The sequence below is a fragment of the Melozone crissalis genome, unplaced genomic scaffold (assembly GCF_028551555.1).
Source record: "Melozone crissalis strain CALT ecotype California unplaced genomic scaffold, PUWL_Pcris_2 ptg000005l_1, whole genome shotgun sequence".
Lineage (NCBI taxonomy): Eukaryota > Metazoa > Chordata > Aves > Passeriformes > Passerellidae > Melozone > Melozone crissalis.
The window spans coordinates 52,743,102-52,767,837 of record NW_026535783.1 but is presented as its reverse complement, the minus strand read 5'-3'; the positions used below and the strand labels follow the sequence as shown (position 1 = coordinate 52,767,837).

The following is a 24,736-nucleotide window of genomic DNA, read 5'->3' as shown; positions in this document are numbered from 1 at the left end:
TAATTTCCATTTTATCCCTTCCACCCCAGCCCCTCTTTCTCTATCTTGCCTTTCAGTCTGTTCATGAACCTCTCGAGGTCCCTGAAGAATACTTGAAACCATATTCTTCCATAAAAGATGTGAAAAGGCGCCATTATGCAGGAATGGTGACTCTTATGGACGAAGCGGTAGGAAATCTTACTGATGCTCTGAAAACATACGGTCTTTGGGACAACACAGTTTTTGTTTTCTCTACTGGTAAGTTCCTTCAAGTATTCTTTCAGTAATAACTTTGCTAACAAGCTGATTACAGAGACATCTGGCCCCTCTGTCTTTCCTCTGGATATCTTCTAATGACATCAGAGTGATGAAAGTTAAGCAGGAGTTTACATGAAACAGCAGATTCTCTCCCTTCTCTTAGGGCTTTCTCAAGCTTGACAAAAACAACTCCAAAGTAGTGTCTGTGCGCATGGGGGATGCTCCTGGTGGTGTAAAAATACCTTTATAAAATCTGAGGAGTGCAGTGGAGTTAGAAGCATCCTACTTGACACTGTAGTTACTGAGGATCTGTCAGAATTAAATCCTTACTGAGAGCTGTCTATTTCTTCTGAAGCCGTCTGTCCTGTCTGTGTATTGCCATGTGTTTCATGAAGCACAAACAGCCAGACAGCAGGCAGTTTGAAGCCAAAACTGTTTTTTCCCCTCACTTTAAGGTGTCATGTAGTTTTTGTCGTTTTTGAAGTATTTCACTGGCATCTTAGTCCCATGAAACAAAGGTCTGTTAATAAAACAGTTGAAAATGTGATGAGCAGTCTAGTCAGCCAAATTACAATCTAAGTTTTTGTATGTACAGGCACATGATCTGGTTTCTAGGTTATTAGAGTAATGTAAATAATACATTGCAAAGCAGTCTCCTTTGTTTCCAAATTAAGAATGAAACAGAACTTTTTTGAAATACAGCTGCTTGGCTGGGTTTCAGGAACATATTTACTCTTGTTTGGTTGGAAATGGGAAGTAGCCTTTCAATGCATACAGTTGTTCTTTTGTCCACACTTTACATATTAGGGCTGTCATAATGGCTAATTAATTTTCTGTGAACACTTCAAATACTACAATAACAACTGAAACAAACAGACAAGCAAAACAAAAAAAGAACCAACCAAAGTTTGATGAAAATGCACTTATGTGTTTTGAGTTTAGCAACTGCTTCCTATAGCACTCAGGATCTTGGAGTTTGAGTCCAAACCTGTTTGCCTTATGATGTTATATTTGTGACCAGATTTTGCTCCAGCAAGATTTGATAACTCGTCTATGCCTATTTCTGTTTGCAATGTTTTTATATTTCGAACTGAAAATGAGCAAAGACATATGGAAAACTATACCAGTATTTATCCCATATGGAAAAAATCCAGTCTTTGCTGAGACTGGGGCTCGGAAGAGTTATTTCAGAAATGTTTATTCAGTACGTTGTGGAATAAAACTAAAAACTTAAAGACATCTGAGCTAGAATTACAAGGTGTGAGTGAATTAAAAAGAAACAAATTTGTTTTTTTCATTTATTAAGCATTTCTTTTTTCTGAATTGTGACAGTGTACCCTGTTTTTCAACAGTGACTATTTTACAATCAGTTGCAGGTATATTTTAACAACAGTCAAACAATCAGGAGAATCAAGTGCCTACTCTATCTAATGGGATTTATTTTGAGTTAATTGACAGTTTAAACTTCCAGGAGTTAAATTTAATATGATCAAAATGCATGGAAATTGGACTTAAATCAAGCAGCACAGGGGCCAGTGATTTGGATCTTTTCAGTGTTCTCTCTTCACGCAGTTATTCTTTACAGGCATAAAACATTGCATGCAATAAGAACTCAGTTTCAAAAACCAAGTGTTAAAACCATAAAACATTTTTAAAAGACCAGCAAAAGGAAAAATCTTGTCAAATTATTTGGTTTGTCTATATTTTGTTATTGCTTTTTCAGGTGGTGTATTTCAGAACAGACTTTAGAATATGGTTGAAAAGAGACATGCGAGGGTCTACAGTTGAGCATCTCTTGCAGAGAGCTCTGCTGTGTCAGATCTCCCTGCACAGCTTCCAGGTCCTTTGGAATTGGGAGTCCTTCTGTGCACTGGTAGCTATAATATGAGCCTATGATTATAGTATGATGTACCTTCAGGTCTTGAGGACATGTCTGCCTCTTCCTGCCCCAAGTGCTGTCCTGGCATTGGGAGACCCTTTTTTAGCTTAGTGGGATGCAGCAGGGCACACACACTTTTCTTTATTATCAAGAACTCTCTCCAAGCAAGTTCTTCCCAGTTTGTGGGATTAAGAATCAATTTAAGGAATTCAATGAAGACTGCAAGGGAGAATTTAGGGAATGATAAAGTTTATCCATAAGTTTAATGAACACTGTTAAAGACACAGAATCATCATACTTGCTCAGAGGAATTTGGGGGTGGCTGAGAGGCTGGACATGCCCCAGCCATGGGCACTGCCAGCCCAGAGAGCCACACGTGTCCTGGGCTGCATCCAGAGCAGGGTGGGCAGCAGGGCAGGGAGGGGATTCTGCCCCTCTGCTCTGCTCTGCTGAGACCCCACCTGCAGGGCTGCATCAGCTCTGGGGGCACAGCACAGCAAGGACAGGGACCTGCTGGAGAGAGTCCAGAGGAGGCCACAGAGATGATCAGGGGGCTGGAGCGCCTTCGCTATTACGACAGAGAGTTGGAGTTCTCCAGGAGAAGAGAAGGCTCTGAAGACACCTTACTGCAGGCTTTAAGTACTTAAAGTAGACTTATAAAAAATTTGAGGACAGAGCTTTTAACAAGATCTGTTGTGATAGGACAAAGGGTGATGATTTTACACTGAAGTAGAACAGATTCTGACTAGATATAAGGAAGACATTTTTCGTAATGAGGTTGGTGAAACGCTGCAGTAGGTTGTACAGAGAGGTTGTGGATCCCTGGAAACATTCAAGGTCAGGTTGGATGGGGCACCAAATAAGCTGATCTAGTTGAAGAAGTCTGCTCATTGTAGGGGGGTTTGGCTAGATGACTTTTAGAGGTCCTTTCAAACCCAGACCATTATAAGAGAAATGCACTCTCTATTTGGTTAGCTGTGTGCTTTGATAAAGGTGTTGTTGAAAGTCTGTAGAGGAAAAAGAAGGCCCTACTTTTATGGTACATTTTACCAGATTCATTACTATTTCCTTTTTAGTTGAGGCCAAAATTCACACTTCCATGTTTGTATTTCTCCATGCTTTAAAAGTCCTGCCCAAAGAATAATTTACAGGTGGTCATTTTGTATTTTGTATTATGGCAAGTAGCATTGCAACTAACATAGTCTTCTGACTACCTCTCTGTGAGGTGTTGACCTCAAACAGTAGATTTCTTTTTACTGGGTACATATTAAAAAAACCCCATAAAATACGATGTAATATTTGATCTTGTGGTATATTTTTTTTTATTATTATATTCTTTCATGTTTCTTCCTATTTGTTATGGCTCAAGAGGAATTGCCCTGAAAACATGCCAGCTGACAAAAGGAAATACTGCACATTTTGAAACAGTCTTGTGAACTGTGTAGAAGAACTTTAGTTCCTCTTTAAAGTGGCCTGATGGAGATAGCAGGATAAAAATGTAACTTCATTATGTGTGGTCATTAGCAAAGTCTGACTCCATCAGTATGTCTTGTAAATCAACCCTGTTTTTGAGGTGTCTTTTTCAACAGAAAGGCAATTTCTACAAGTAAATAAGAAAAAGTTGAGCAGGTTCAATGGCATGTGGTGGTATATTTGTGTATCAAGTAGTAGCTTGAAAAGTCTTGATTGGTTTGATATGAAGTAGAATTTTCTTTTATGGAGCATTTTTTACACTGCAGATACAAGTAACTATGCTAACGAGATCATTTATGAAAATAAAGTAATTGCTTGTTTAAACAAAACAGATGAAAAATGAATGCAGCAGGATTGGGTACGCATGGCCTTTTGTTCACTTGAAATCAAAAATAATGAGATAGGGTGTATTTTTCCTTTTAGCAATTCCAGGAGACTGTAACTACCAATGTCCCTGAAGAGAGCCTCGATTTAAAATAAAGGTCATAAAAAGCATTAAAATGGTACAAATTTGGCTCAGAACTATTAACATGTGCTTTGAGTCCAAATTTTGCATCAAATATAGAACTGTGATTTGAGGTAAGAAGTAGGGATTTGCTGTGAATACAATTCATTATAGTTTCTGCAAGGTATTACAAGAAATTTTGGCGTGAACATGCCAACATTAAAGCAAAGGAATATGACCCATAGTTTCAGTTCTGTATTAAAGCTGCTATTCCTTGCTTTATCAAACTTTCAGTTCTTAGTTATGCTGAAACACTGTGGAGCAACACTCATTTCTTCCAGTATTTCTTGCTGTTTTTGAATGTGGATTAGCACTGTAATGCCTGGTAGTTGCCATAAGAGGGCTTTGAAAAGCAAAGCACGTGGAACCTTTCAAGCCTTGGTTTACATTGCTAAGAGGAAACCACATAAATCCTTTCCATAATGGAGCATGTGACAGTGATGACTGTTTTCACTCCAAAAGACGGTCTTTTTATCATTGTAGAATTATGATTAATAAGAGCACAGATTCTTTTGGACATACTTACTGATGTTTATACAGTCTCTATCATAACCCTAGGTTTTTTTTCCCCACAAAATTTCATATTACCCTTTTTTTCCTTTCTTTTTTTTTTTTTTTTTCCCTTTCATTCCAGCCCACATATTGTGGCTTTTGGTAATGAAATACTGGGATTTTCTTTTTCCAATGCCTTCTTTAAGGCAAGAATCTGACTTTCCCTGATTCCTTAAGGGAGTTTTCTTATCTTCTTGATATCTCTGTTCAAAAATGAACTCCTGCTCCTTCACTTTTGCTTATAAGGGACTTCAGAGAGCCTACTAATTGCAGATTGGCCAAGTCAATTGACTGGAGCAGTTACTCTGTGTCTGTGATGTCTGAGGTGCTAATTTGAAGGTTGTACTCCCAGATTTTTTCATTGCAGATCAGAAGATTTGTTTTAATTGTTCTTTCAGAGGTTTCTGAGAGGTCTGGTGTGTTTTCAGTGAGTAACATGCCTAGCCATCTATTGCCTCAGCATCTGCTCCTTCCTAAGTGGAAAAAAGCACAGGTGCCTTAGCTGCAAGCACCTTCAACACACTAGTTATTTGAGTAAATCTACTCCATTTTTTTTGTTGTTTTTGTTTCTTGTTTATTTAGTCTTATTTTTATACAGGAAAAGGTTCTGACAGTTCCCTGTATTTGCATCAGTTAGAATTGTTACATGTCAGTGACAGTGAAAGGTGCATGTGATTGGTGTTTTGTACTCCAGTGCCGACTTCTATTTTTGTTTTCAGGCTTTTTCCATTTTAAAGTATGAGTGATAATTTAGAAATTAAAAAACACATTCTCTGTCATATGATGAAGATAATAATAATGAGACTACATTTTTGAGAATATGTTATCAAAGGTGGAAATATTATGGTGGGAATGGATTTAAAATCAATACTGAAAGATGTTGACAGACAATATATTGACTCCCTTCTCCCCTCCCCTTTTAAAATCCTTTGAAAACCCAGAATGTTTTGTAGGAAATGTTTGTTTATCTTCCATTCCATCTAGCATTAATCCCTCCCCACCCTCCCAGATTTTTCCATTCAAAACCTAACACTCCAAAGCCAAGTTCCTGAACAAAGAGGAACCTCATATCAGAGATATTAGCTTCTTTTTTGTCTTCATGGTTAAAAAATCCATCATAAGTTCAATCTTGAATTTTTCTTCCTGTTTTTAGCAGATGCCAGTGCTTGAAGTTCGTTTGTAAATGAAACTTGGAAGTGAATTTTGCCCAGAATTTTGCAAACAGCCCAGTTTTGCATAAAACTTTGACTTAAGCATGTTAATTGCTATGCTAGTAATTTCTTCTTCAGAGTGAGATGAATGCTGAAAACAGCTCGTATTGTGTATTAACAATAATATTTAATAATTTCCCACAGCTCCCAAACGGTTGCCTTAAATGATTACTATTAAACTAAACTATACTAGTTTTGTTCTCCATAATAGTGTTTGTGAAGTCTTTAGTCTTTTTGTCAGAATTTTTCTACACCCAAAAAGTGGTCACTTCTCCTGTCAGTGGGACAAGTCCACAGTTTTCCTGACAGTGTCTTGTCTGACTTGCTCACTGCAGACATATGAACAGTTTGTCAGGTTATTCCTGTTGGTTTTGGATTAAAATTTCCTTCTGTGTTTCTGTCATGTCTAGTGATGGTGTGTGCTGGTGTAGACCTTGACACAACAGGGTCTGTAGCTACTGAGACCTGTTTAATTACTGAGACTGCTCACAATGAAAGCACTTGGCTGAAGCTGACTGTGCTAGAATTGCTGTTATCATGAAAACTAAGAAGCACTAAGTACTTCTAAGTACTAAGAAGCAAAAAATAAAAAAAAATAATTCAATGGGATCGAAAAGATTGTCCTTTTGTAGGGCTAAATCTGTAAGTAGTAGAAGCTTGTGTACATCAATTTCTTTTCCCATGAGATCAATTTTTTTTTCCCCTCCAGTTTTGGTAAAGGTAGGAGAATAAGGAGGCAGTTTTGGTGAGTTGCAAAAAACCATAGAGGTTGATTTATACGATCACAGCTCAATAAAAGTTTCTCTGTAAATGCTCAGCTAAGTTGTTCAGTAAACGGTGCTCTGATGCAGGAAAGGTATTATGTACCCTTGATGGAAAATAAAACCCCTATGGTTGTATTTAAAGTACAATAAGAATTACATTAACAGAATTTTATATTAGAAAGTGTAGCTTTTTATTGTCCTTCTAATTGAACAGCTCTCAATAGTGCTTCCATCACACATGCACAAATAAATCTGTATCAAGCACTGAAAATACAATAATGTGTCAGCACTCTTGAAGAAAAAGTGGCATTTCTGCCATTGAAAATTGAATGTTCAAGGTTATTCTTCCCACTGTGAGTAAACATCAGCACAGTGAAGTATAGAACTGATGTTTCTTCATCAGCTGGTCTTACCAAATTATTTTGGTTCATTTTGTTGGAAATACATGTTTCATATGAATCATCAGAGGGGGTGCGATTGTTCTTCATTCAGATTTGCAGCATGACTGGAAAACACAGCTACGCATGGATCTTTCAGATGCAATGTGGGGAACAAGGGAAGAACATGAGTTCAAATTAAGGGCAAAGTTATTCTCCAATTCATGCTGCAAGTCTTCTATCCACAGTGTAGATCTCTGTTGTGTATTCTGTACTCTTTTTTTTTTTTAATGAAACCTCAGTGGGAGTTCTGCACTTGGAACTTGTACAGAGTAAGCATTATTTATGCTGTGAAGATCACAGGGGAGAAATTTTCCCCAAATGTGATCCTTTAGCAGTATTATTGACAGGGATGTCTGTTTAACTGTGACTCAGAACCATGAGCTTAAATCACTCAGACAAAGGGCTCTGAAGTCCTGTTCTGTGATCTAGACTTTCAGCAAGAATGTTGGAGGTCAAAAGTGAGATGCATATGCAAGCTGTATATTGATGATATGTCTAATGTTTGCTCATATTGTGTATTTTTAAATAACATAATACACATTAAATGATATGCGGTGGTGTCATGTCTGCTAAATACCCGTGAGGGTTTAAATTGTTGAATCACTCTTGCTTGTGGTTGCCATTCTTTGCTCTTTACTAATGTTAACTGTTACTGCCTCTGTAATTTCAATAGTGTTTAAAGCAAAATCGTACAAAGTCCAGATTTACATTATGGAATAGAGATGTCAACACTTAATGTAAATGAAACTATGGGGTTTGGCTCTTCAGTAGTCTCCCCATCAGAAATAGGCAACAGGAGGAAAGGTATAGAAATAGGGGGTTTGTCTTACTTTCTATTTTTTTTCACTTGTCTGAGGTTGTTTGCATGTTACACCTTTTGTTTATTTGTAGTTGCAAACTTCAGAAATCTGATTTGTAGAAATATTGAAGGTAGTGTGAATCATTTAATTGACATGTGTTGTTTTCAACAATACCAAGACTCTAACATTAAAATGGCTTTTTAAACTCTGTAGGTTACATATGAAGTAATTTCTTAGTTAACTTTTAATATGCTTTCCAGTTCTGCTTCAGTTGGATGGGCCATCACACTGACCTCCATGTGGTTCTGATTAAGTTTAAGAACAGGATTGCTCCTAAAGCCCCAGCCTTTCAAAGGAGCATGAGATACATAAAATGTAGGAAACAATTACTGCTCTGGATGCAGCCCAGGACACGTGTGGCTCTCTGGGCTGGCAGTGCCCATGGCTGGGGCATGTCCAGCCTCTCAGCCACCAGCACCCCCAATTCCTTCTGGGCAGGGCTGCTGGGATCTGTTCATGCCCAGCCTGACCAGGCCTGCTCTGACCCACAGGCAGTACCCTGCACTTGGTCTCATTGAACCTGGTGAGATTCCTGTGGGCTGTCTCCCAGAGCTTGTTCAGGTCCTTCTGGATGAGATCCTGTCCCTCAGGCATGTCAGCTGCACCACTCATTTGAGTGTTGTCTGCAAATTTGCCAAGGGTGCACTTGGTCCCACTGTGTCATTGGTGAAGATATTAATCAGTGCTAGTCCCCATACATACCCCAAGGGACACCACTGATCACTGATCTATATCCAGATTTTGAGGGATTGACTGGTTCTCTGAATGTGACCATGCAGCAAATTCACTGTGCTGTGAGCGGCCCACCTGTGAAATCCATCCCTCTAGTTTGGAGAGAAGGATGTTTTGGGGGACTGTGTCAAAGGCTTTACAGAAGTCTAGATAGAGAACATCCGTAACCTTTCCCTTGTCCACATGCAGTCACTTTATTTTAGAAGGCCTTTGGGCTGATGAGATGGGACTTGCCCTTCCTGCAGCCATGCGAGCTGTCCCGTGGAGGCCTGTCCTCTATGTGCCTTAGCACAGACTCTAGCAGGATCTGTTCCATCATCCTTCCAGGCACAGAGGTGAGGCTGGCAGGTCAGTAGTTCTCAGGGTCATCCTTCCTACCTTTCTTAAAGATGGGTACCATGTTTCACTTTTCCAGTCGCCTGGGACTTGCCCTGACTGCCATGACTTTTTAAGTATCATGGAGAGCAAATTGGCAACACTATCAGTTTCAGGACTCCAGGATGCATTTTGTCAGGTCCTGAAAGTTTATGTAAATTCCTCAGGTGGTCATGAACCTGATCTTCTCTTACAGTTGCTCTCTTTCTTGTGGTCCATCCACTCAAGAGGTGTGAGAAAAGAGACTGTCAGAAGAAGAAGACTGAGGCAAAAAGTTGTTGAATACCTCAGCTTTTTCCTCATTCTTTCTTACCAGTTTGTCAGTCACCTCCGTTGTGGGAGAACTCCATTACCCTGACCTTTCTATCCTGGCTGTAAAGCCCTTGTTACTTTTTGTGTCCTTTACCAAGGGATGCTCAGCTCCAGCCATACCTTGATACCTGCCTTGGTCTGCATCCCTATACTCTTCCCAGAATACCTGTTTGCACTTCCACATTGTGAAATGCACTACCCGTACGTTTTCTTCTTGCCCCTTAGTTTTACCAGTAGATTGACTCTGTCATTGCCTTCTTCTGATTTCTTATGCCTGGGGTTCAGGAGCTTTTGCCCTTTATGTCCTTAAAGTTCTGTCAGCTCTGTTCTGCTCCCTTGTCCACAAGGGCATTTTCTCAGCGGGGGTCCTATTGACGAGCTTCTTGAAGAGCTGAAAGTTTGCTTCCCTAAAAGTGAGGATTCTGTCTTCACTCTTTACCTGGCTCATATCTCTTAGGACTGAGAACTCTGTCAATACATTATATTATATAAGGCAGTTCAAAAATTATCAAAATGTAATTTCTTAGTTTTTTACAATTTTTTAATTCAGTATTTTTTTAATAATTGCTTAATAGTACTAAAGCAAAGTTTGATTTTTTTATATACATACATTTTTAGGTTTCCTTTGTAACTGATAAATACTCATTGAAACAACCCAGAACCATCTGACACAAAGCTTTAGTATTTATTTAGAAATATTTCTTCTCCTATGGACTTACTTTGTCAATCAGTGACAGCCCTATAGAAACACAGGAAAAATCAATCATTGATTCACTTGGGAAAGAAGAATGCAATGTTGTCTGGTCTGGGTTAAGAATTTGGGAGAAATTGCAGGTGTTGTAAGACGACCTTAGTCAAATGAGAAGTATCTGAAAAAGGTTATTTGAATCCCTGCTGAGATGTTTTGGATCTGTTTTCCTTCCCTGCTTTTTTTTTCATATGTGTCCATATAAACTATGGGTTGGTTAGTACATCTGTTTCATATATTTATGAATATTCCAGAACTAAAGTATGCTGCTGGGCTAAACTCTACAGAATAACGTAAGAACTTCCAAATAAAAGCTCTGCACAACTGTTCTTTCTTTAACTTTCCATTATTTCTTGTTAGAATAGAATAATGGATCAATATTGGTGGGCAATATTAGTTTAGTGTCCTTTAAAAGAGTAAGATTTTCACTCTCTGCCTTAATTAATGGGAGAGTAAAACCAGCAGAATTTATTTAGATGGTCAGAATATAGATGTGCTGAATGCAAAGGAAGCCATACGTTTTACAGATTGTTGAGTCAGAAATACCAGAAGAAACACTGAAATCCATGAATATGTTAGTTATTAGGCAGTGGATGCTAAGATTTGGCACAGGTAAGTGTATCAGATGATGTAAATGTCTGATGTGGAAATGGCTTGGAGAGCTCTTACTGCAGTGTCCACTGCAGGTTTTTTTCCTCTCTTCATTCTAACACTGAAACTAATAAGCTGATTTCCTCTCCTTTTGGAAGGTTCCTTGTTTGTTTTTTTTTTCAGTTCTTACAGCTTGGTCTTAATCATTCCTCTGCTTTCTTTAAACCTCTTTATGCCCATTTGAAATCTGTTTCTAGACATGCCTCCTATGACTGGAGTATCTGTCTCTTACAATACAGCATCTATCTTTACATTTCTCTTTAAGCAGGAAGAAACACCCCCTCTTTTATCTGCACTTTGAGCACTGCTGCCATGTGGAATGCTGCCTGTGCTTGCTCTTACATTTGACCTCCAATTGTGTTTTCTCAAGTTAAAATACAGCCAGAGCTTTGTGTACATTGAAGTGAGCTGACCTTGAATTCTGTGTTAAGATTCCAGAGTAGCTTGAACCAGTTGGGAAGAACAGAAGTCTGCAGTGGTAATTTCACGTGTATTTTAAAGTAAATGGCTTTAACCTAAAACACATAAAACCAAATAACGCAGCAAATGTAGTGCAGATTTTTCGTTACTGACTTCTTGTATTGTAGATGATCTCCATGTTTAGGCTATGCAGAAGATTGTTACTGGTCACTGCAGAGGACTGGATGTATTGAAGCATTGTACTGCTTCTGATGACCTGGAAGAGTATACTTTATCAAATCAACAGTGAGGTAGCATATGTTGACATTTGGTATGCAGAACCTAGTGAGAGTTTTAATAGTTGAATCTCTAAGTCTGCTTTAAGTCTACTTTCTATTTGCACAGAAGCATTGTAACACATTTTACAATCAAATTAGCATTTGTAACAAGTGGATATAAAGAAAGATATCCTCTGCATGTTTTCTTGGGGAAGTCCAAATTTTTTCAACACTATTCTTCTGTTACTCATGGGGGTTAAAAAACAAAAGGTGCATTCCATTACTTTTCTCTGTAATGTTGTAAATAATTGCAGTTCTGACTGCAGAGGATATTAATTAATATCTGCCTTCTTGAATGTATCACACATTCTGCTGCCATCAAACTGTGTTCCAGTGATTTCACATGATTAAAAAAGCAAAGCCTTTGTTTAAAAAAAATTTAATACTTAGAAATTTTTGACTAGGAGAGAGAAACTATTGCTCACATCTGTTACAGTTCATTAGAAAGTCAAAGGTACTAGAAAGAATACAAAGGCAAAAAACCCCAACAACAATGACCAACCAAACAAAAACCCAACAACAACAAAACAAAACAAAAAAAAAAAACCCCAAAATTAAAAGGAAAAGTGCATGTCTCAGGCAGCGGAATAGCTGTGTAGACAGTGATGCTGATGTATGGGGCTAAGGTTAAGGTTAGGCGCTTTTTCTGCCCACAGGTGCCTCCTTTCACAGTCCGTTGCCCCTGAGGTCTCTCAGCTGCTCAGGGCCTGCATGTGGCTTCCTGTGATTATCTCCAAGTGACCTTGGGTACTTTGAATTTTAAATAGCTACAGTGGTTTCAATTTATTAATCTAGATAATTTTGACATAACTGTGTGAAGAGTAAGCATACTTACAATCATATCAGCCTTTTTCAGAGATTGTTTACCCCTTGTGTGATCTGAGAGGTTTTAATTACCTCTGTTCTTTAAATTAGTTCAGTCAGAGCCTTACTGCAGCCTAAGGCAAATGAGGAGATAGGCTTTGGGAAAACATGGACCTGAAGACCTTGCCTAATTTAATGGGTCAAGTATTCTGAAATCCCGAGAGAATCTGAAATAGGATTTAGTAAAATTTCCTTGCTAAAGTGGGAGTAGAGGGAATATATGACTTCTGGACTCACTAATATATGAGTCAGGTAGTGGTTACTCATGAGGGCAGAAGTCCTTTTCAAGGAAGATAAAACTGCAGCTGTAAATGTGGAGATTAGGGGAGCTCACCACTTGAGATGCCACCATCACCTCTAGCCACTCCTCCTTTGCAGTGACCTACCCTATGACTTAATACTTCTTAATGCAGGTCGGACTAAGCAGGCTGAGGAAGGATCATGTGGGTGGTTTGATTAGTGATATAAATGAGGTTATAAATTCTGACTGCTGGTGGCATCAGAAATGTCAAGAAATAGTGGAGAAATTCATTTGGCAAGCATAGGTTAAATCACAAAGCACATGTGCTTTGTAGCTTTAATATCATTATATTAGATAAGAAATTCACAGAGAAAAGAAGACAAGATGTCTTCTGAAAATGATAGGACTTGCCTATTTCAGAAGTATGGGTGTACTGTGAATCATTTGACCATTCATGCCTAAAGCTCTGTGTATAATGAAATCCTGTCTTTGAGCAGAGGAATCTGTTAGTGCATTTTGGATTTTTCTGCTTATTTCCCACTTTTGGAATGGAAATAGAAAAAAATTACCCTGTAAAGGATAGAGTTTCCAGGGCAAATGTTTCTAGGGGATGATCATTACGCACAAAACCATTAAAACTATAATGCCCACAAAGAGCAAAATATGCAATTTGACTATTCTGTTGAAGTCCACAGTGATTTCTGTTGTGCATATGAACAGGTCCCCTTAAAAATGTCTGAGAGTTATAGTGTATATTTGAGGACTGAATGTGGTCTGTACAGCTAGATGTTGCCAAGAGGAGAGATTTCACAACTTCAGGATTCAGGAAATATGATCTAAAGTGGCAGAAAGTTCAAGGATGATGATATTGGAGAAAGGTTGGATCTTGCCAAGAGGAAATTGCTGGTGACCTTACTGAACTAGCGTGGTGCAGGCAGATTGCAGAGATTCAAACATGGGAGTAATTAAAGAGGGCATGTTTTGGCATGTAGCTGGGGGAAAAAATAACAAAGTTGGAATAAAATAATCATTAATAAGTTAAAAATTTTGAATTTAAGTGTTCCTTCTTGTCACTCTCTTGAATGTAGCATTGATGTGACAGAATGAAAGAGAGGAGAGTATAAGGCACAGCTGTAAATGCAATCTGTTTTTTGGAGAATATAGGCTCAGTTTTGTCCAGCTTAACATCCTTTTTTTAGATTCAGCGGTATATTATTCAGCCATTGTTTCTTGTAACCAAGCAAAGTTGTTAAAGAAAGGAATAACAAGCAAAACATATTCTGAATCGCTTATTCAGCAAATAGCTTACTTGCCAATTCCCTGCCTGGAAAACATAATCCATTGCTGAAGAACGGATATATGGAAACTGGTTAAAAACCCTGCTTCGGTCATTAGAGGGAACAGATATTATTTATGTAAACTTCCATTACTCTCCATTACTTGTGTTTCTCCATCACCATATTAACTTATAAAATAACCTTTTTCCTCGCTTGCAAACTTGGTTGCATTTAACAAAAGCTGAGGTGGCTGTTGGGAGAGCCTTAGACAATGCTGGACGTGCCTATACAAGATGAGAAAATGGTTGCATTTCCACATTGTTCAACAAAATTACCTATTTATTTTCATGATCAAAATCTCTCAGAGAATGACACAGCCTACAGCAAGCAAAACTGTTACAACTGATCACAAAATGATTCGCCTTTCTCATCCCCTCTGTAAGACTAGTATTATAAAGAATGTTATTTTCTTCACTCTTTGGAGTAAAGAGTTTCAGTTTTTGTGGTTTATGTGCTCGGTGTGAGAATTAGTATATGGACGCATACTTCTTCCTAAGGTGTATGCTGCACTTTTTAAAAATGTCCCCTGTGGTAAGTAATAAATAAAGACTTTTGTTTTGTTTTTATATTATTTTGCCAGCAGGTATGTGTTTCGTTCTGGTAATGAACTCAGTCAATATATTCTGGATATAGCAAGGGCCCCGAGAGATTAAGAACTCAAACAAAAGTGATGTAAAAAACAGATGTAAATCTGTCCAATGGCCGGAATCAAGTCATCCTTTGCACAGTGTAAAACCAATGCATGTGTCTAAACTTAAGAAGAAAAAAGGACATCTGGCTTATAGAGGGTGAAATATTAAAGTGGTAGACACAGAGGGGGGATTGGGTTACTACTGGATGGCCAAGGATCAGCTGTAATACTCCTTACGTGAAGGAGTGGCCCTGCCGCTCCTGCTTTTAGGAATGGATTTCTAAATTCCTTGCACCAAGGTTTCTGCTGTTCCTGCGCTGACTGGAGAGTTTCATCATGGGGCAGTTTTCCCTGTCTGCAGGTGATTGTGTTGGAAGGTGCCCATCTGCACCACCTTCCTGTGTACAGGCTGGGCTGGACTGTGTGCAGCCCTGTTCTTTCTCCCCAGCCTTTCTCTCAAAACCTTTCCCAGCTGTATCCTGATGTGCTAAACGGCTTAAATTAACTCCAGATTGCTCTGTTTATTGTGTGCCAGAGGAGTGACAGAAAGCAATCAGAGCAGCTTCCTCTCAAATAAACTCCAAGAAAAAGGGGGTACAGGATATTAGGATGGAAAATATGGGTTCTGGGAAGAACCCTGGGGCTTTAATGCCTGTATATTAGATTAGGTCTCTGCTGTTTGCATTTTAATTCTAAGTTTGGCAGCTTCCTATCCCTGGAAGTGGGGTTTTGGGTTGTTTTTCTTTTTTGTTTTTCTTTTTTCTTTTTAAAAGAAAGCAAAAAGCTTATATGGTCAAAGTAGTAATTTCTTCTCTCTCCCTCAAATGACACTCTAGAAAAGTGAAATGATGCTCCCCTATGGTTGTCAGTCTCCTTGTGGGCTGTATGCACCTCATTACCTCTGCTTCATGTGAAGTCAGTGATATCTTTTCTTGTGTATGGCTCTGATCAGCAATAAATATGAAACTAGTTTTCCACCAACTCCTGTCTTCACTGTTGGGATAGCATCCTCTTTTCTTCCATTACAACTTGCAGCCTAAAGTACAAATGTAGCAGGTCTGAGGTCAGATCTTTCCATCCTCTGACGTGTGGTTTTGACTGGTTGCTGCTTATAAAGTGTATCTGTAAGCACAGTAAAAGCATCCCTACTTCCTGCTTTTTTTCTTCCAAAAGCTGCTATAAATATGACTTCTAATTAGATCCATAATATTATTTTGATAATAGCACTAGACTTGTTTTAAGAGAGTCATGCTGCTTCCAGAAGTAGAGGAAGAAACCCAAATGTATGCAGAATAAACTTGTGAATGCTTTTACTGAATGAAAACACCTAGGTGCTGCCAGCTGTTGGACAGTCTCTGCCCTTAGAAAATTTAATGTGTAAAATTCAGTGCTTCCCAGCTTACTTTTGGTCATATGTCAGCCTTATCCTGTCCTCTTATTATTGTCTGTTTACCATATGGACATGTCTCTTCTGTTTGGTAGGGAGGGTTGGGGGATGCACTTGGAAGCTGAAAATCCTTCTGAGTTACAACAGTTATTTTTTTTTAATGCAATGACGGAGCATATAGGAGAGATTCTGTTCTATTTAGCAAAGAGAAACTACCTTAGTTTCACTCTTATCTTCACAAAACCATTAATATATTAATCAGAAACAAGAAACTGGAATGGGAGTCATTATTGACAACATTTCCCCTTCAAACTTTTTATGCACATATTTCATGTTAGGTTACATACAGTTGATGGCTTTAGGATGGTAGCAGCTTTTTGTTTCAGGAGTAGCAGAAGCTTGAAAGGTTTTTTTACGTAATTTTGAAGGTGTTTTATTTTGATAACATATTGAAGTACCCTGCATTATAAAATAAATTGGAGTTGTTTTTTTTCTTCTGGTTTGTACTCACTTCAAAAATATTGTGTGGCTTTAGACAGGGCTTTCAAACAGAGCTTGGCACAGTTTGCATATCAGACAGATGTGTGCTAGATCAGCTTACTGCAGGGGCCCTTGAGGAGAAATCAAAGAGCATGGGAGTTTTCTAGTGCAGTTTTAGAGAAATGAATCAATTCAAAAAAAGACTAGGAGCTAAAGTACAGGTGGAAAACAGAAAAAAAGCTGAGGCATACCGATATTGGATTTGAGAAGTACTCTAGGTACATAAGGATTATTTGGCAAGTGTTTTGTAATTATTTTCTGGAAAAAGGAGACCTCGGTGTTGGTAGCCAGGAACCAGAAATGTTATACTAGATCTTTAAAGACTCTAGTCGTTGACTAAAGTTATCATGAGTACATGATAAAAAAATACTGAATTGATTCACAATACCTAATTGTATTTATGTAATTCTAGATAGTTAAAGTTTTTTATTTCTTTGCCCTTGCAGATTTATTATTTCAAATTATATATTTGGGCTGTGTTCTGAATAAGATAGTAAAGTATTTTCACAGTCAGAGATTTTCTTGGCACACAGCACTTCATTGCACCTGATTTCTCTCACCTTTTCTTTTTTTTCTTTTTTGACTGATTCCTAATCAGTTAAATCCTAAATGTTGATTGGTTATTTCTTGCTCAGTGGGTATAGGAGTTATATACATACAAATGTATTAAAATTTTGGATAGCTATTTTAAAAAATGAATATAAGTATCCAAGAAGCATTTAAATTTGCAAACCTCAGTAACATAAAACATTTAACATGTTTAATTTTGTGTGTGTGTGTGTGATATCAAGCATTTTTGGTCTTCTGTAACTTACTGCTAAAATTTATGCAGAATTTGTTGTGCACTGAGGTATACAGAGAAAAACAGTTTGGAAATACCATATTGGATTGTTGACTGGAAAAGAATTTTTTTCCTTGAGATTGTTATTGTTCTGGTAGGAATTAAATAATTACTTTTGTATTTTCTAAAATTATTTTCATAAAGATTTTCCGTAATACTCCTTGTCCTACAAATGCCAAAAACCGTTGTTAAATTTACCTTGAGAATTAAGATTATTAGGACATATACTTAAAATTAAGTTCTAATACTGTAATCAAGCTTGTATAATATGTATCACATGGTTAAACACACTTGTATTGTCTCTGCAGAATGGACGGTGCAGAATGAGTTTAAGTTAAAGACAGGTTATGTAAATGATGAGTATGTTTGTGAAGTATTCCTACTGTCTGACTCAAGTAGTGAGCAGGAGTGATTTTTTTTTTCCCTTGTAAGGGGACTTATGGGTAGCTCTTTATTATTTGAACAAAAAAAAATGCAAAATGAAGAGAAGTACTGGAGTGAAAACTGCTTAATAACAGCCAAATACAGTGCTGGATGAATCTTTGGAGAAATTCCAGGAAGCCCTCTCGGAAGAGCTTGTCTAGAACAATTTGCCAGGCATGTCAACGGGACTGTGGGGTGTAGCTCAGTTGTGGTTCAGAGAAGAATGCAGCAACCTGAGTGGTCACAAGGGAGACAAAAAACATATGCTCTGTTAGGAAGAAAAATAAAATTCTCTTTCCTGTAGTGTAATTGAAACAAGGCCTGGTCTGTTCAAAAATAGGTATCTGTACAAGACAACACATTGTTTCTTTTGGGAAAAAAAAAAAGGCAAAAAATTCTAATGTACTATTTATCACCTTTAAGCTACACACTTAAGCTGTATCTAGGACTTGACAAAAAAACCAGCAAGGAATATCTTTAAATGAAGACTAATTTCTGGCCTATTTGCAGAGAAAATAATACGTCTGTTCTAAACCATTAATGTGATGCAGGATTGTGATCAAAAGCTACTGAGATAGCATGTGCAGGCAGTAGAAGTCACAGGAGGAAGTCGCTTGGCCCACATGTCCACATGGTAGAGAAGCTAGGGTATTGCCTATGCTGTATTTAGGTGGTCTTTGGAAGCTCTTATTATTGTGTTTGCCCATTACCCAAAAAATAAAACATAAAAGTCTCTTTATAGCTTTTTTAGTAAGTTTTTAATTCCACTGAATAGGCAAGAATGGATTTTTTTTTTTAATCTGAACAATTTGGGGAGATAAAGCTTATTTTATTAGAAAGCTGGCCTTACACGGTATTACAGTACTTGTTTTCATTTTGTTTCTTTTCCTAAAAATAACTTTCAAGCCCATTGATAAGTCCAAACTGAATTTCTCAGAGAAGTGATCTCTGGTGCTTAAACAAATCTATTAATGCTATTAATATTGCTCTTGAGTTCAGTAACTACTGTGAATTTTTCTTGGCAATGAATGCATGCAGGCAAGAGATGTTCATGATCCTGGGAAGGGCATTTGTCAGAGTTTGTTCTTAAATCAACACTTTTACCTTTTTTTGGTTTTCTTCTGTCTAGTGAGGTACAAATCCCATATAAAGCTTTCCCCATAGTTGTGAGCATCTATTTCCAATGGTATCTTTAGAGTGCAAAGCAGACTGTAGCTTCAGTTCAGGGTAATTTTGTGAGAAAGTGAGTCCATCCAAAGACTTGAATGTGTGCTTTGTTAATTATTGCTCTCAGAATTGATGGTTTTTATTGTCCATCTCTTCTTTAAAGAAATCTTATCCATTAAACTGCTTGCTAGTTACACACATCCCACATCACTGTATAAATACACTGCTACTCAAAATGTTTGGCAGCTGGCAACTCTTCAGAGAAGTATTTGGGAGAAACAGAAGGGCCTCGCTGTATAGTTTTGTTTATCGATTCCCTTAAAAACTCCTGCAAAACATCTCTTACAGTTTAGAAATTACAGATTTAGCAAGTTAAACTCTTTCTCATGTATATGACAATGAATATTAATTACAAAAGCAGATGTTTGTGAGAAGGAACATTTGCCTTCATTTTTGAACTTGTATTTATATTCAAGACACACAAGCTTTACTTTGCATCTGATTTTCTTATGTTGAAAGGTTTTTATTAAGTATAGTTTTTAAAGTAACCCTTCTTCTTCTTTGTTTTTAATAAGAGAACCACATTAGTTTAAAAGGCAATCACCTGCATTTTAAGAATAGGTTATATTCTCTGTTTTTCTGTGTCGAAAATAAGTCCTATTTTCACCTAATTTTTCTGGGATGGAGATACTTTGTGACATATTTTTGTTGTTTCTGCTTGTTCCATTGAAGCTGGTGTTGATTCAGCTTTGATGGAAACTACCTTTTAAAGTAGCCAGGATGCTTCCATTGTTCTCCTTTATTCTCTTATTTTGTCATTTACCCAGCATATGTGTACTGTGCATTTTTTCATTGGTGGTGCTGGTGCATGGTAAAAATTCTGTTTCAGCCCATGCTTGTATTAGTGAGAGTGGCTTTTCCTCATATTCTCATTTGTTGCCACAAATTTCAACTTGTAGAAGCAAATTCAGTGAGAATGGAAATAAAATTCAATGAAAATGGAAATAAAGCATCTAGGTACCCCCTTAATTAAAATAATACATAATAGGAGTGATTAATGCTGTGGGAAACAATGGTAGCTAAACATCTCTCAAAGCAAGCCAAGCCAAGCAAGGAATAAAGCTTAAAAATGTGTGATTCTTCTGTTAAAGAAAGACCTGCATAAATTTGCTATATAATACTTATGCCAGGTGGCCTAATTTCTAGATACAGCCTTATTCACTCCCCTTTCATCATTTCTTCAGGGACAAGAGCTGGTTAGTTTTATGATTTTTAATACCCCTAGTGTGTTGTCGGTACTGCTGTAGTCTAAATTATGTTGATGTAATTGCAAAAATTATTCTACAGATAAGAAAAAACATACATTCACTACATTTTCCACACTATTTCAGAATTTTTAATGAAAATCATATTTGATACTTGTCTCCAGCAAAGAAATAATGAAGTATCATGCCTGGGGGAGGCTTGTGTTTTCAGCTGAAGTAGCAAGGCTGAAACTTTAATTCTAAGCAATCTTATAAGTTGGGTCGACAAGGTGTAGGTAACTTAATTCCAAAAGCTTTGCTCTGGAGACTGTCTTCTGACATAAGATAGGATAAGTCATGGAGAGAAATGGTTACAAAAATGTATGATAAATAGTTCAGAAAATATTGTTTTGAAATGGATTTAGAATTGGATATGAAGCCAGTGTAGAACATGAAGGAGCAATGATTCCATTTGTCTCACAAACAGGTGGATTTTTAAGTATGTGTTTTAAACTAATGTGAGTTTCCACTTGGACTTGGAATTAGTTCCATGTTTGAGATACATGTGTAAAATAGCATAAGGAGTTAGTAAGGAATAACTTATTTGGGAGAAAATGAGAGTGGTTGTGCTTCCACAGATGAAGGATCTGTCTAGCCAGGAACCCTCTCACTATGGCAATTCTTCGTGGCACATGTCTAGGAAACTTTTGTGAAAACTTGCAAATCTTCAGCATTTGTGGCTGAAGAAACTCCTGTGACTGAGGTCATGTGTTTTCATATAGGAACTATATATTTTTTCAACTTTAACTTCTTCACTGACTTTCTGAACCCATGCAAGCTTTTAGCATCAAGATATACATCCACAGCTCTTGATTTAGAGGAAATGTACCCAAACACACGCACACAGAGCTGGTGCCCATCTTGTCTCTTGCTGTCCAGACATACTCCTGGAGGTAAAACCAAGATCGCAACAGCAATTACAGTCCTGAGTGGACTTTCTGTCAGGTCTGTACTCCATGCAACCAGTGGCTTCTTGTTTATTCCCTCTGCCTTTATTATTTAGTAGTTAGCTTAATATTTTGCTTATACAGATCCCATTAGGCTCTTTCATTGTTATGTAACCAACTCCTCTTTAACAAAATGTAGGTATTTGAAGTCCTTGATAACATTTCAGACTGTGTTGAAGGTGTTGCTTACATGCAAGCTGCTAGTGACACATCATTTACGTTCTGCCTACCTAGAGAGGAAGCAGACCTTAATAATCAACCATCCTTCTCCCTCCTTCAACACTTTCTTGATAACTCAATCAAGAAATTATGCTGGAAGGAGCACTTGAACATAAATTCCTAAGGAAGGAAAAAGTAATGTTTTAGCAATGTGAGAATGAGCAACCAAATTAGGGGGATGAGCCTTGTTTCATATGTTCATTGTTTTTTAATTTGCATATCAGATCAACTATCAAAACAATTTTTCTCCCTTTTCTTTTAAACTTGATATACTATTAATAAAAGATACAAATTTTATTCAGAATGTATGCTAGATAGACTCCCTTTATCAGGGAAGTTATTGTGTAGAGAAACTGGCAGAATGTGAATGTTTTTAGAGAAAGCAAGGAAAAAGTAAGTAACATAAAGATTTGACTGTAACCCGAGAAGTGCAAATTTCTCTCTCCCTATTCTTCAGAAATACCACCTACTTCTATAATTTCCTTGGTACTTTGTTGCTGATAATCAGGAATTAGAAAAATTCTCTTGTACTGCTATTGAACAGACACAGACAGTGAGCAGTTTGTGTGTGAAATGTTTAAGTTCTGATTCCTCTGTGTGTCCAAACTCTGCTCTATTACAGTGTGCCTGTATTAAAAGTCGAATGTCTTTTATTCTAAGGCCACCAAAGGTTAAAACCTACTGAAAACTCTGTCCCATGAGTATCTCTGACAGGAATTCCTGTTTACATTACGATAAGAAGGAATTGTTGAAACTGATTGTCGTGGTCTGACATAGTTCTTTTTTACATTTTTGTTGTAACCAGCAACTGCTTTAAATTCTCAGATCTCAGAGCTGAACATTGTTGTGCAAGAAATAATGGTAGCAGTCTTCATTAATTTCTTTTTAATCCAAAAATGCAGGAACATGGGCAACCCAACTGGAAACTAGTTGGGCCACAGGATGTTTAACACTTTTCAAATAAATTTTTTTGGCAAGTGCTTCATTTAGCTTAGGCTTCTGCCTTTCAAAGTTTTCACAGATATCTGTGGTTTATTCCCTTGTAAAACAAAAGTGCAGTAGAAAGATGTGGGGGTTTACCTTGATTCCTAATTAAAAACAGAATTTCAGAATATACTGAGTTGAAAGGGGCTTGGAAGGGACCCACAGGCACTATCGAGTCCAACTCCTGGCCCTGCACAGAACCATCCCGCAGGATCACACCATGTGCCCAGGAGTATGTCCAAATGCTTATTGAACTCTTGTCAACCAGCAAGATAATTTTGTTCTGGTTACAGTGAAGTTCTTCTGTAAGGGGTTGGACTTCTTGTTTCTTCCCTGAAATTCAAGTTTTTTAATTAGAAAACACAATACAAACCTGTCAAATTGTACTGAATGTCAGTTCAGCAAATACTATTTGAAGTAATTTTAACCTCATTAAAATAGAGGAAAATTATGCTTTACAGAATTGCCAGCAATGACACTTCTGAGAACATTACAGTAGGTTTAGGCAAGAACGATTGTATAACAGTACTGATGTAAATTCAAAGAATCATTACTGTTAACTTCAAGGATCTGGGTTTTATCCTAAGCATGCAAGCTTGGTCAGAGAGAGTTAAAAAGGAGAGCATACCGTGAGCCATCTTGAATTCATGTAGATATTTCTGTAGTCGTGGGGATTCAGCTTTTTCTGTAACCACCTTATATGTTATTCTCACCAAACAAGAACTCAATTTCTGAATCACTTCAGTTATGTTAGTTTAAATTAATTTTATTAGGGCTTTATCATTCTGTCTGAGGAGAAGGAAGCCCTGTTTTGTCTAACCTTATGTGTAGCTGCCTAAAAATATGGAAAAACCCCTGCTTTTAAAACTGGGTGTGTGAGTATTGTCCTGGGACTGGAATAACGGGTTTCTATTTTAAGCATAGTGTACTGCTTTGGAAACCAGTGTGTTCTGAGTACTAAGGATGGCATTGATAGCAACTCTTCTTGTGATCCTTAAATTAGTTGAAACTTAATTTTTGAAGTCTTTGGTTCTGAAGGCTTTGGATACCTAATGGTGTTTTGAATCATGGTCAGAAGTCATTCTTAGCACAGTCTTTCTAAATTCCTGTCTTCTAGTGTAGGATAATTTCTGCCTAGTAATAGCTTTTCATTGATGTAATTTGTAGGTGTTAAAGTGTAACATATGTTTGTTGCTTGGCCCTGAATGTTTGACATTATATGGACACCTAACAGCAGTATGCAAATACTCACATGACACGGCTGTATTGTGAAAATATTTTTTCAAATGGATAAAAAGGTGTTGTGGGGAGGATTGTTCTGTTTCTTTCTTACCAAGAATTCTTTTTGTTTATTTGTTTTTCAGATAATGGAGGACAAACTTTAGCAGGGGGGAATAACTGGCCACTGAGAGGGAGAAAATGGACCCTCTGGGAAGGAGGAGTGAGAGGTGTAGGCTTTGTTGCAAGTCCTTTGCTGAAACAAAAAGGTGTAGAAAGTCATGAACTCATCCATATCTCTGACTGGCTGCCAACGCTGGTACACCTGGCCGGTGGACATACCAATGGCACTAAGCCTTTGGATGGCTTTGATGTTTGGAGCGCTATCAGGTAACTTTCATGTCAAATCACCACGTCATCACTCTGGTATGAGAAGTTAATCAGCCCAGGAAACAGAACTGGAATGGGAGGGAAATATCACCTGTTCATTTCCTGTAAAAGAGGGAAGGTATAAATGCAGTCAATTGTGCTATCTATGAGAGAATTATCCAGGTAGCAAATGAATTCTGGTTGCAGATGCAAAGCCTTCATACAGCTTTAACTTGGTATTTTGAGTTTTTCAGTATGAACACAACAGCTCACAGGCATGTATACTTCTTCAAGAACATTCTGTGATCTTGAAGAAGGCTAACTGATTTTGCGCAGCATAGATTACAAGTTAGTAAATTTTATGGATCAAACCTGCTCTCTACAGAGCTCAGTTAGGTGTGTCTGCAGTATGCATCTGGAATTGGACATGTGGGAAATCTGTGCAGACATTAAACTCACTGAACATGGATCCCACTTTGATGGTTTGTTAGCTCAGTACAGGAATTGTCAGGCTGGCTCACAGTGTAACCATTTGCATAGACCTGTGTCATGCTGTCCAGTGTCTTGAAAAGCCTTTGAGATCGGGTACAAAGTACACCTGACCTGGTTCCTGAAGGTTGTGATGGTGTGACTGATTCAAGCAAGCTGAAGTACTCAAAAGCACAGTGCAGACATGCTTAGATGACTGGAAAAAGAGGCAACATAGCTCCAGCTGGGTTATTTCAATGTTCTTTTATTCCATGAAAAAGGATTACAAAGTCCTTAAAAGCTAAGTTTCTGCAGAATTT

General features: G+C 37.7%; 1 protein-coding gene across 1 annotated transcript in view; it reads left to right on the top strand.

Moving 5' to 3' along the window:
- ARSB (arylsulfatase B) overlaps window positions 1–24,736 on the top strand; it is a 61,647-nt gene that overhangs the window by 6,234 nt on the left and 30,677 nt on the right. The window contains exons 4-5 of the mRNA XM_054287529.1: window positions 30–237; window positions 23,726–23,969. Coding sequence (XP_054143504.1) covers window positions 30–237; window positions 23,726–23,969 — 452 coding nt within the window. The remainder of the gene's footprint in view (window positions 1–29; window positions 238–23,725; window positions 23,970–24,736) is intronic.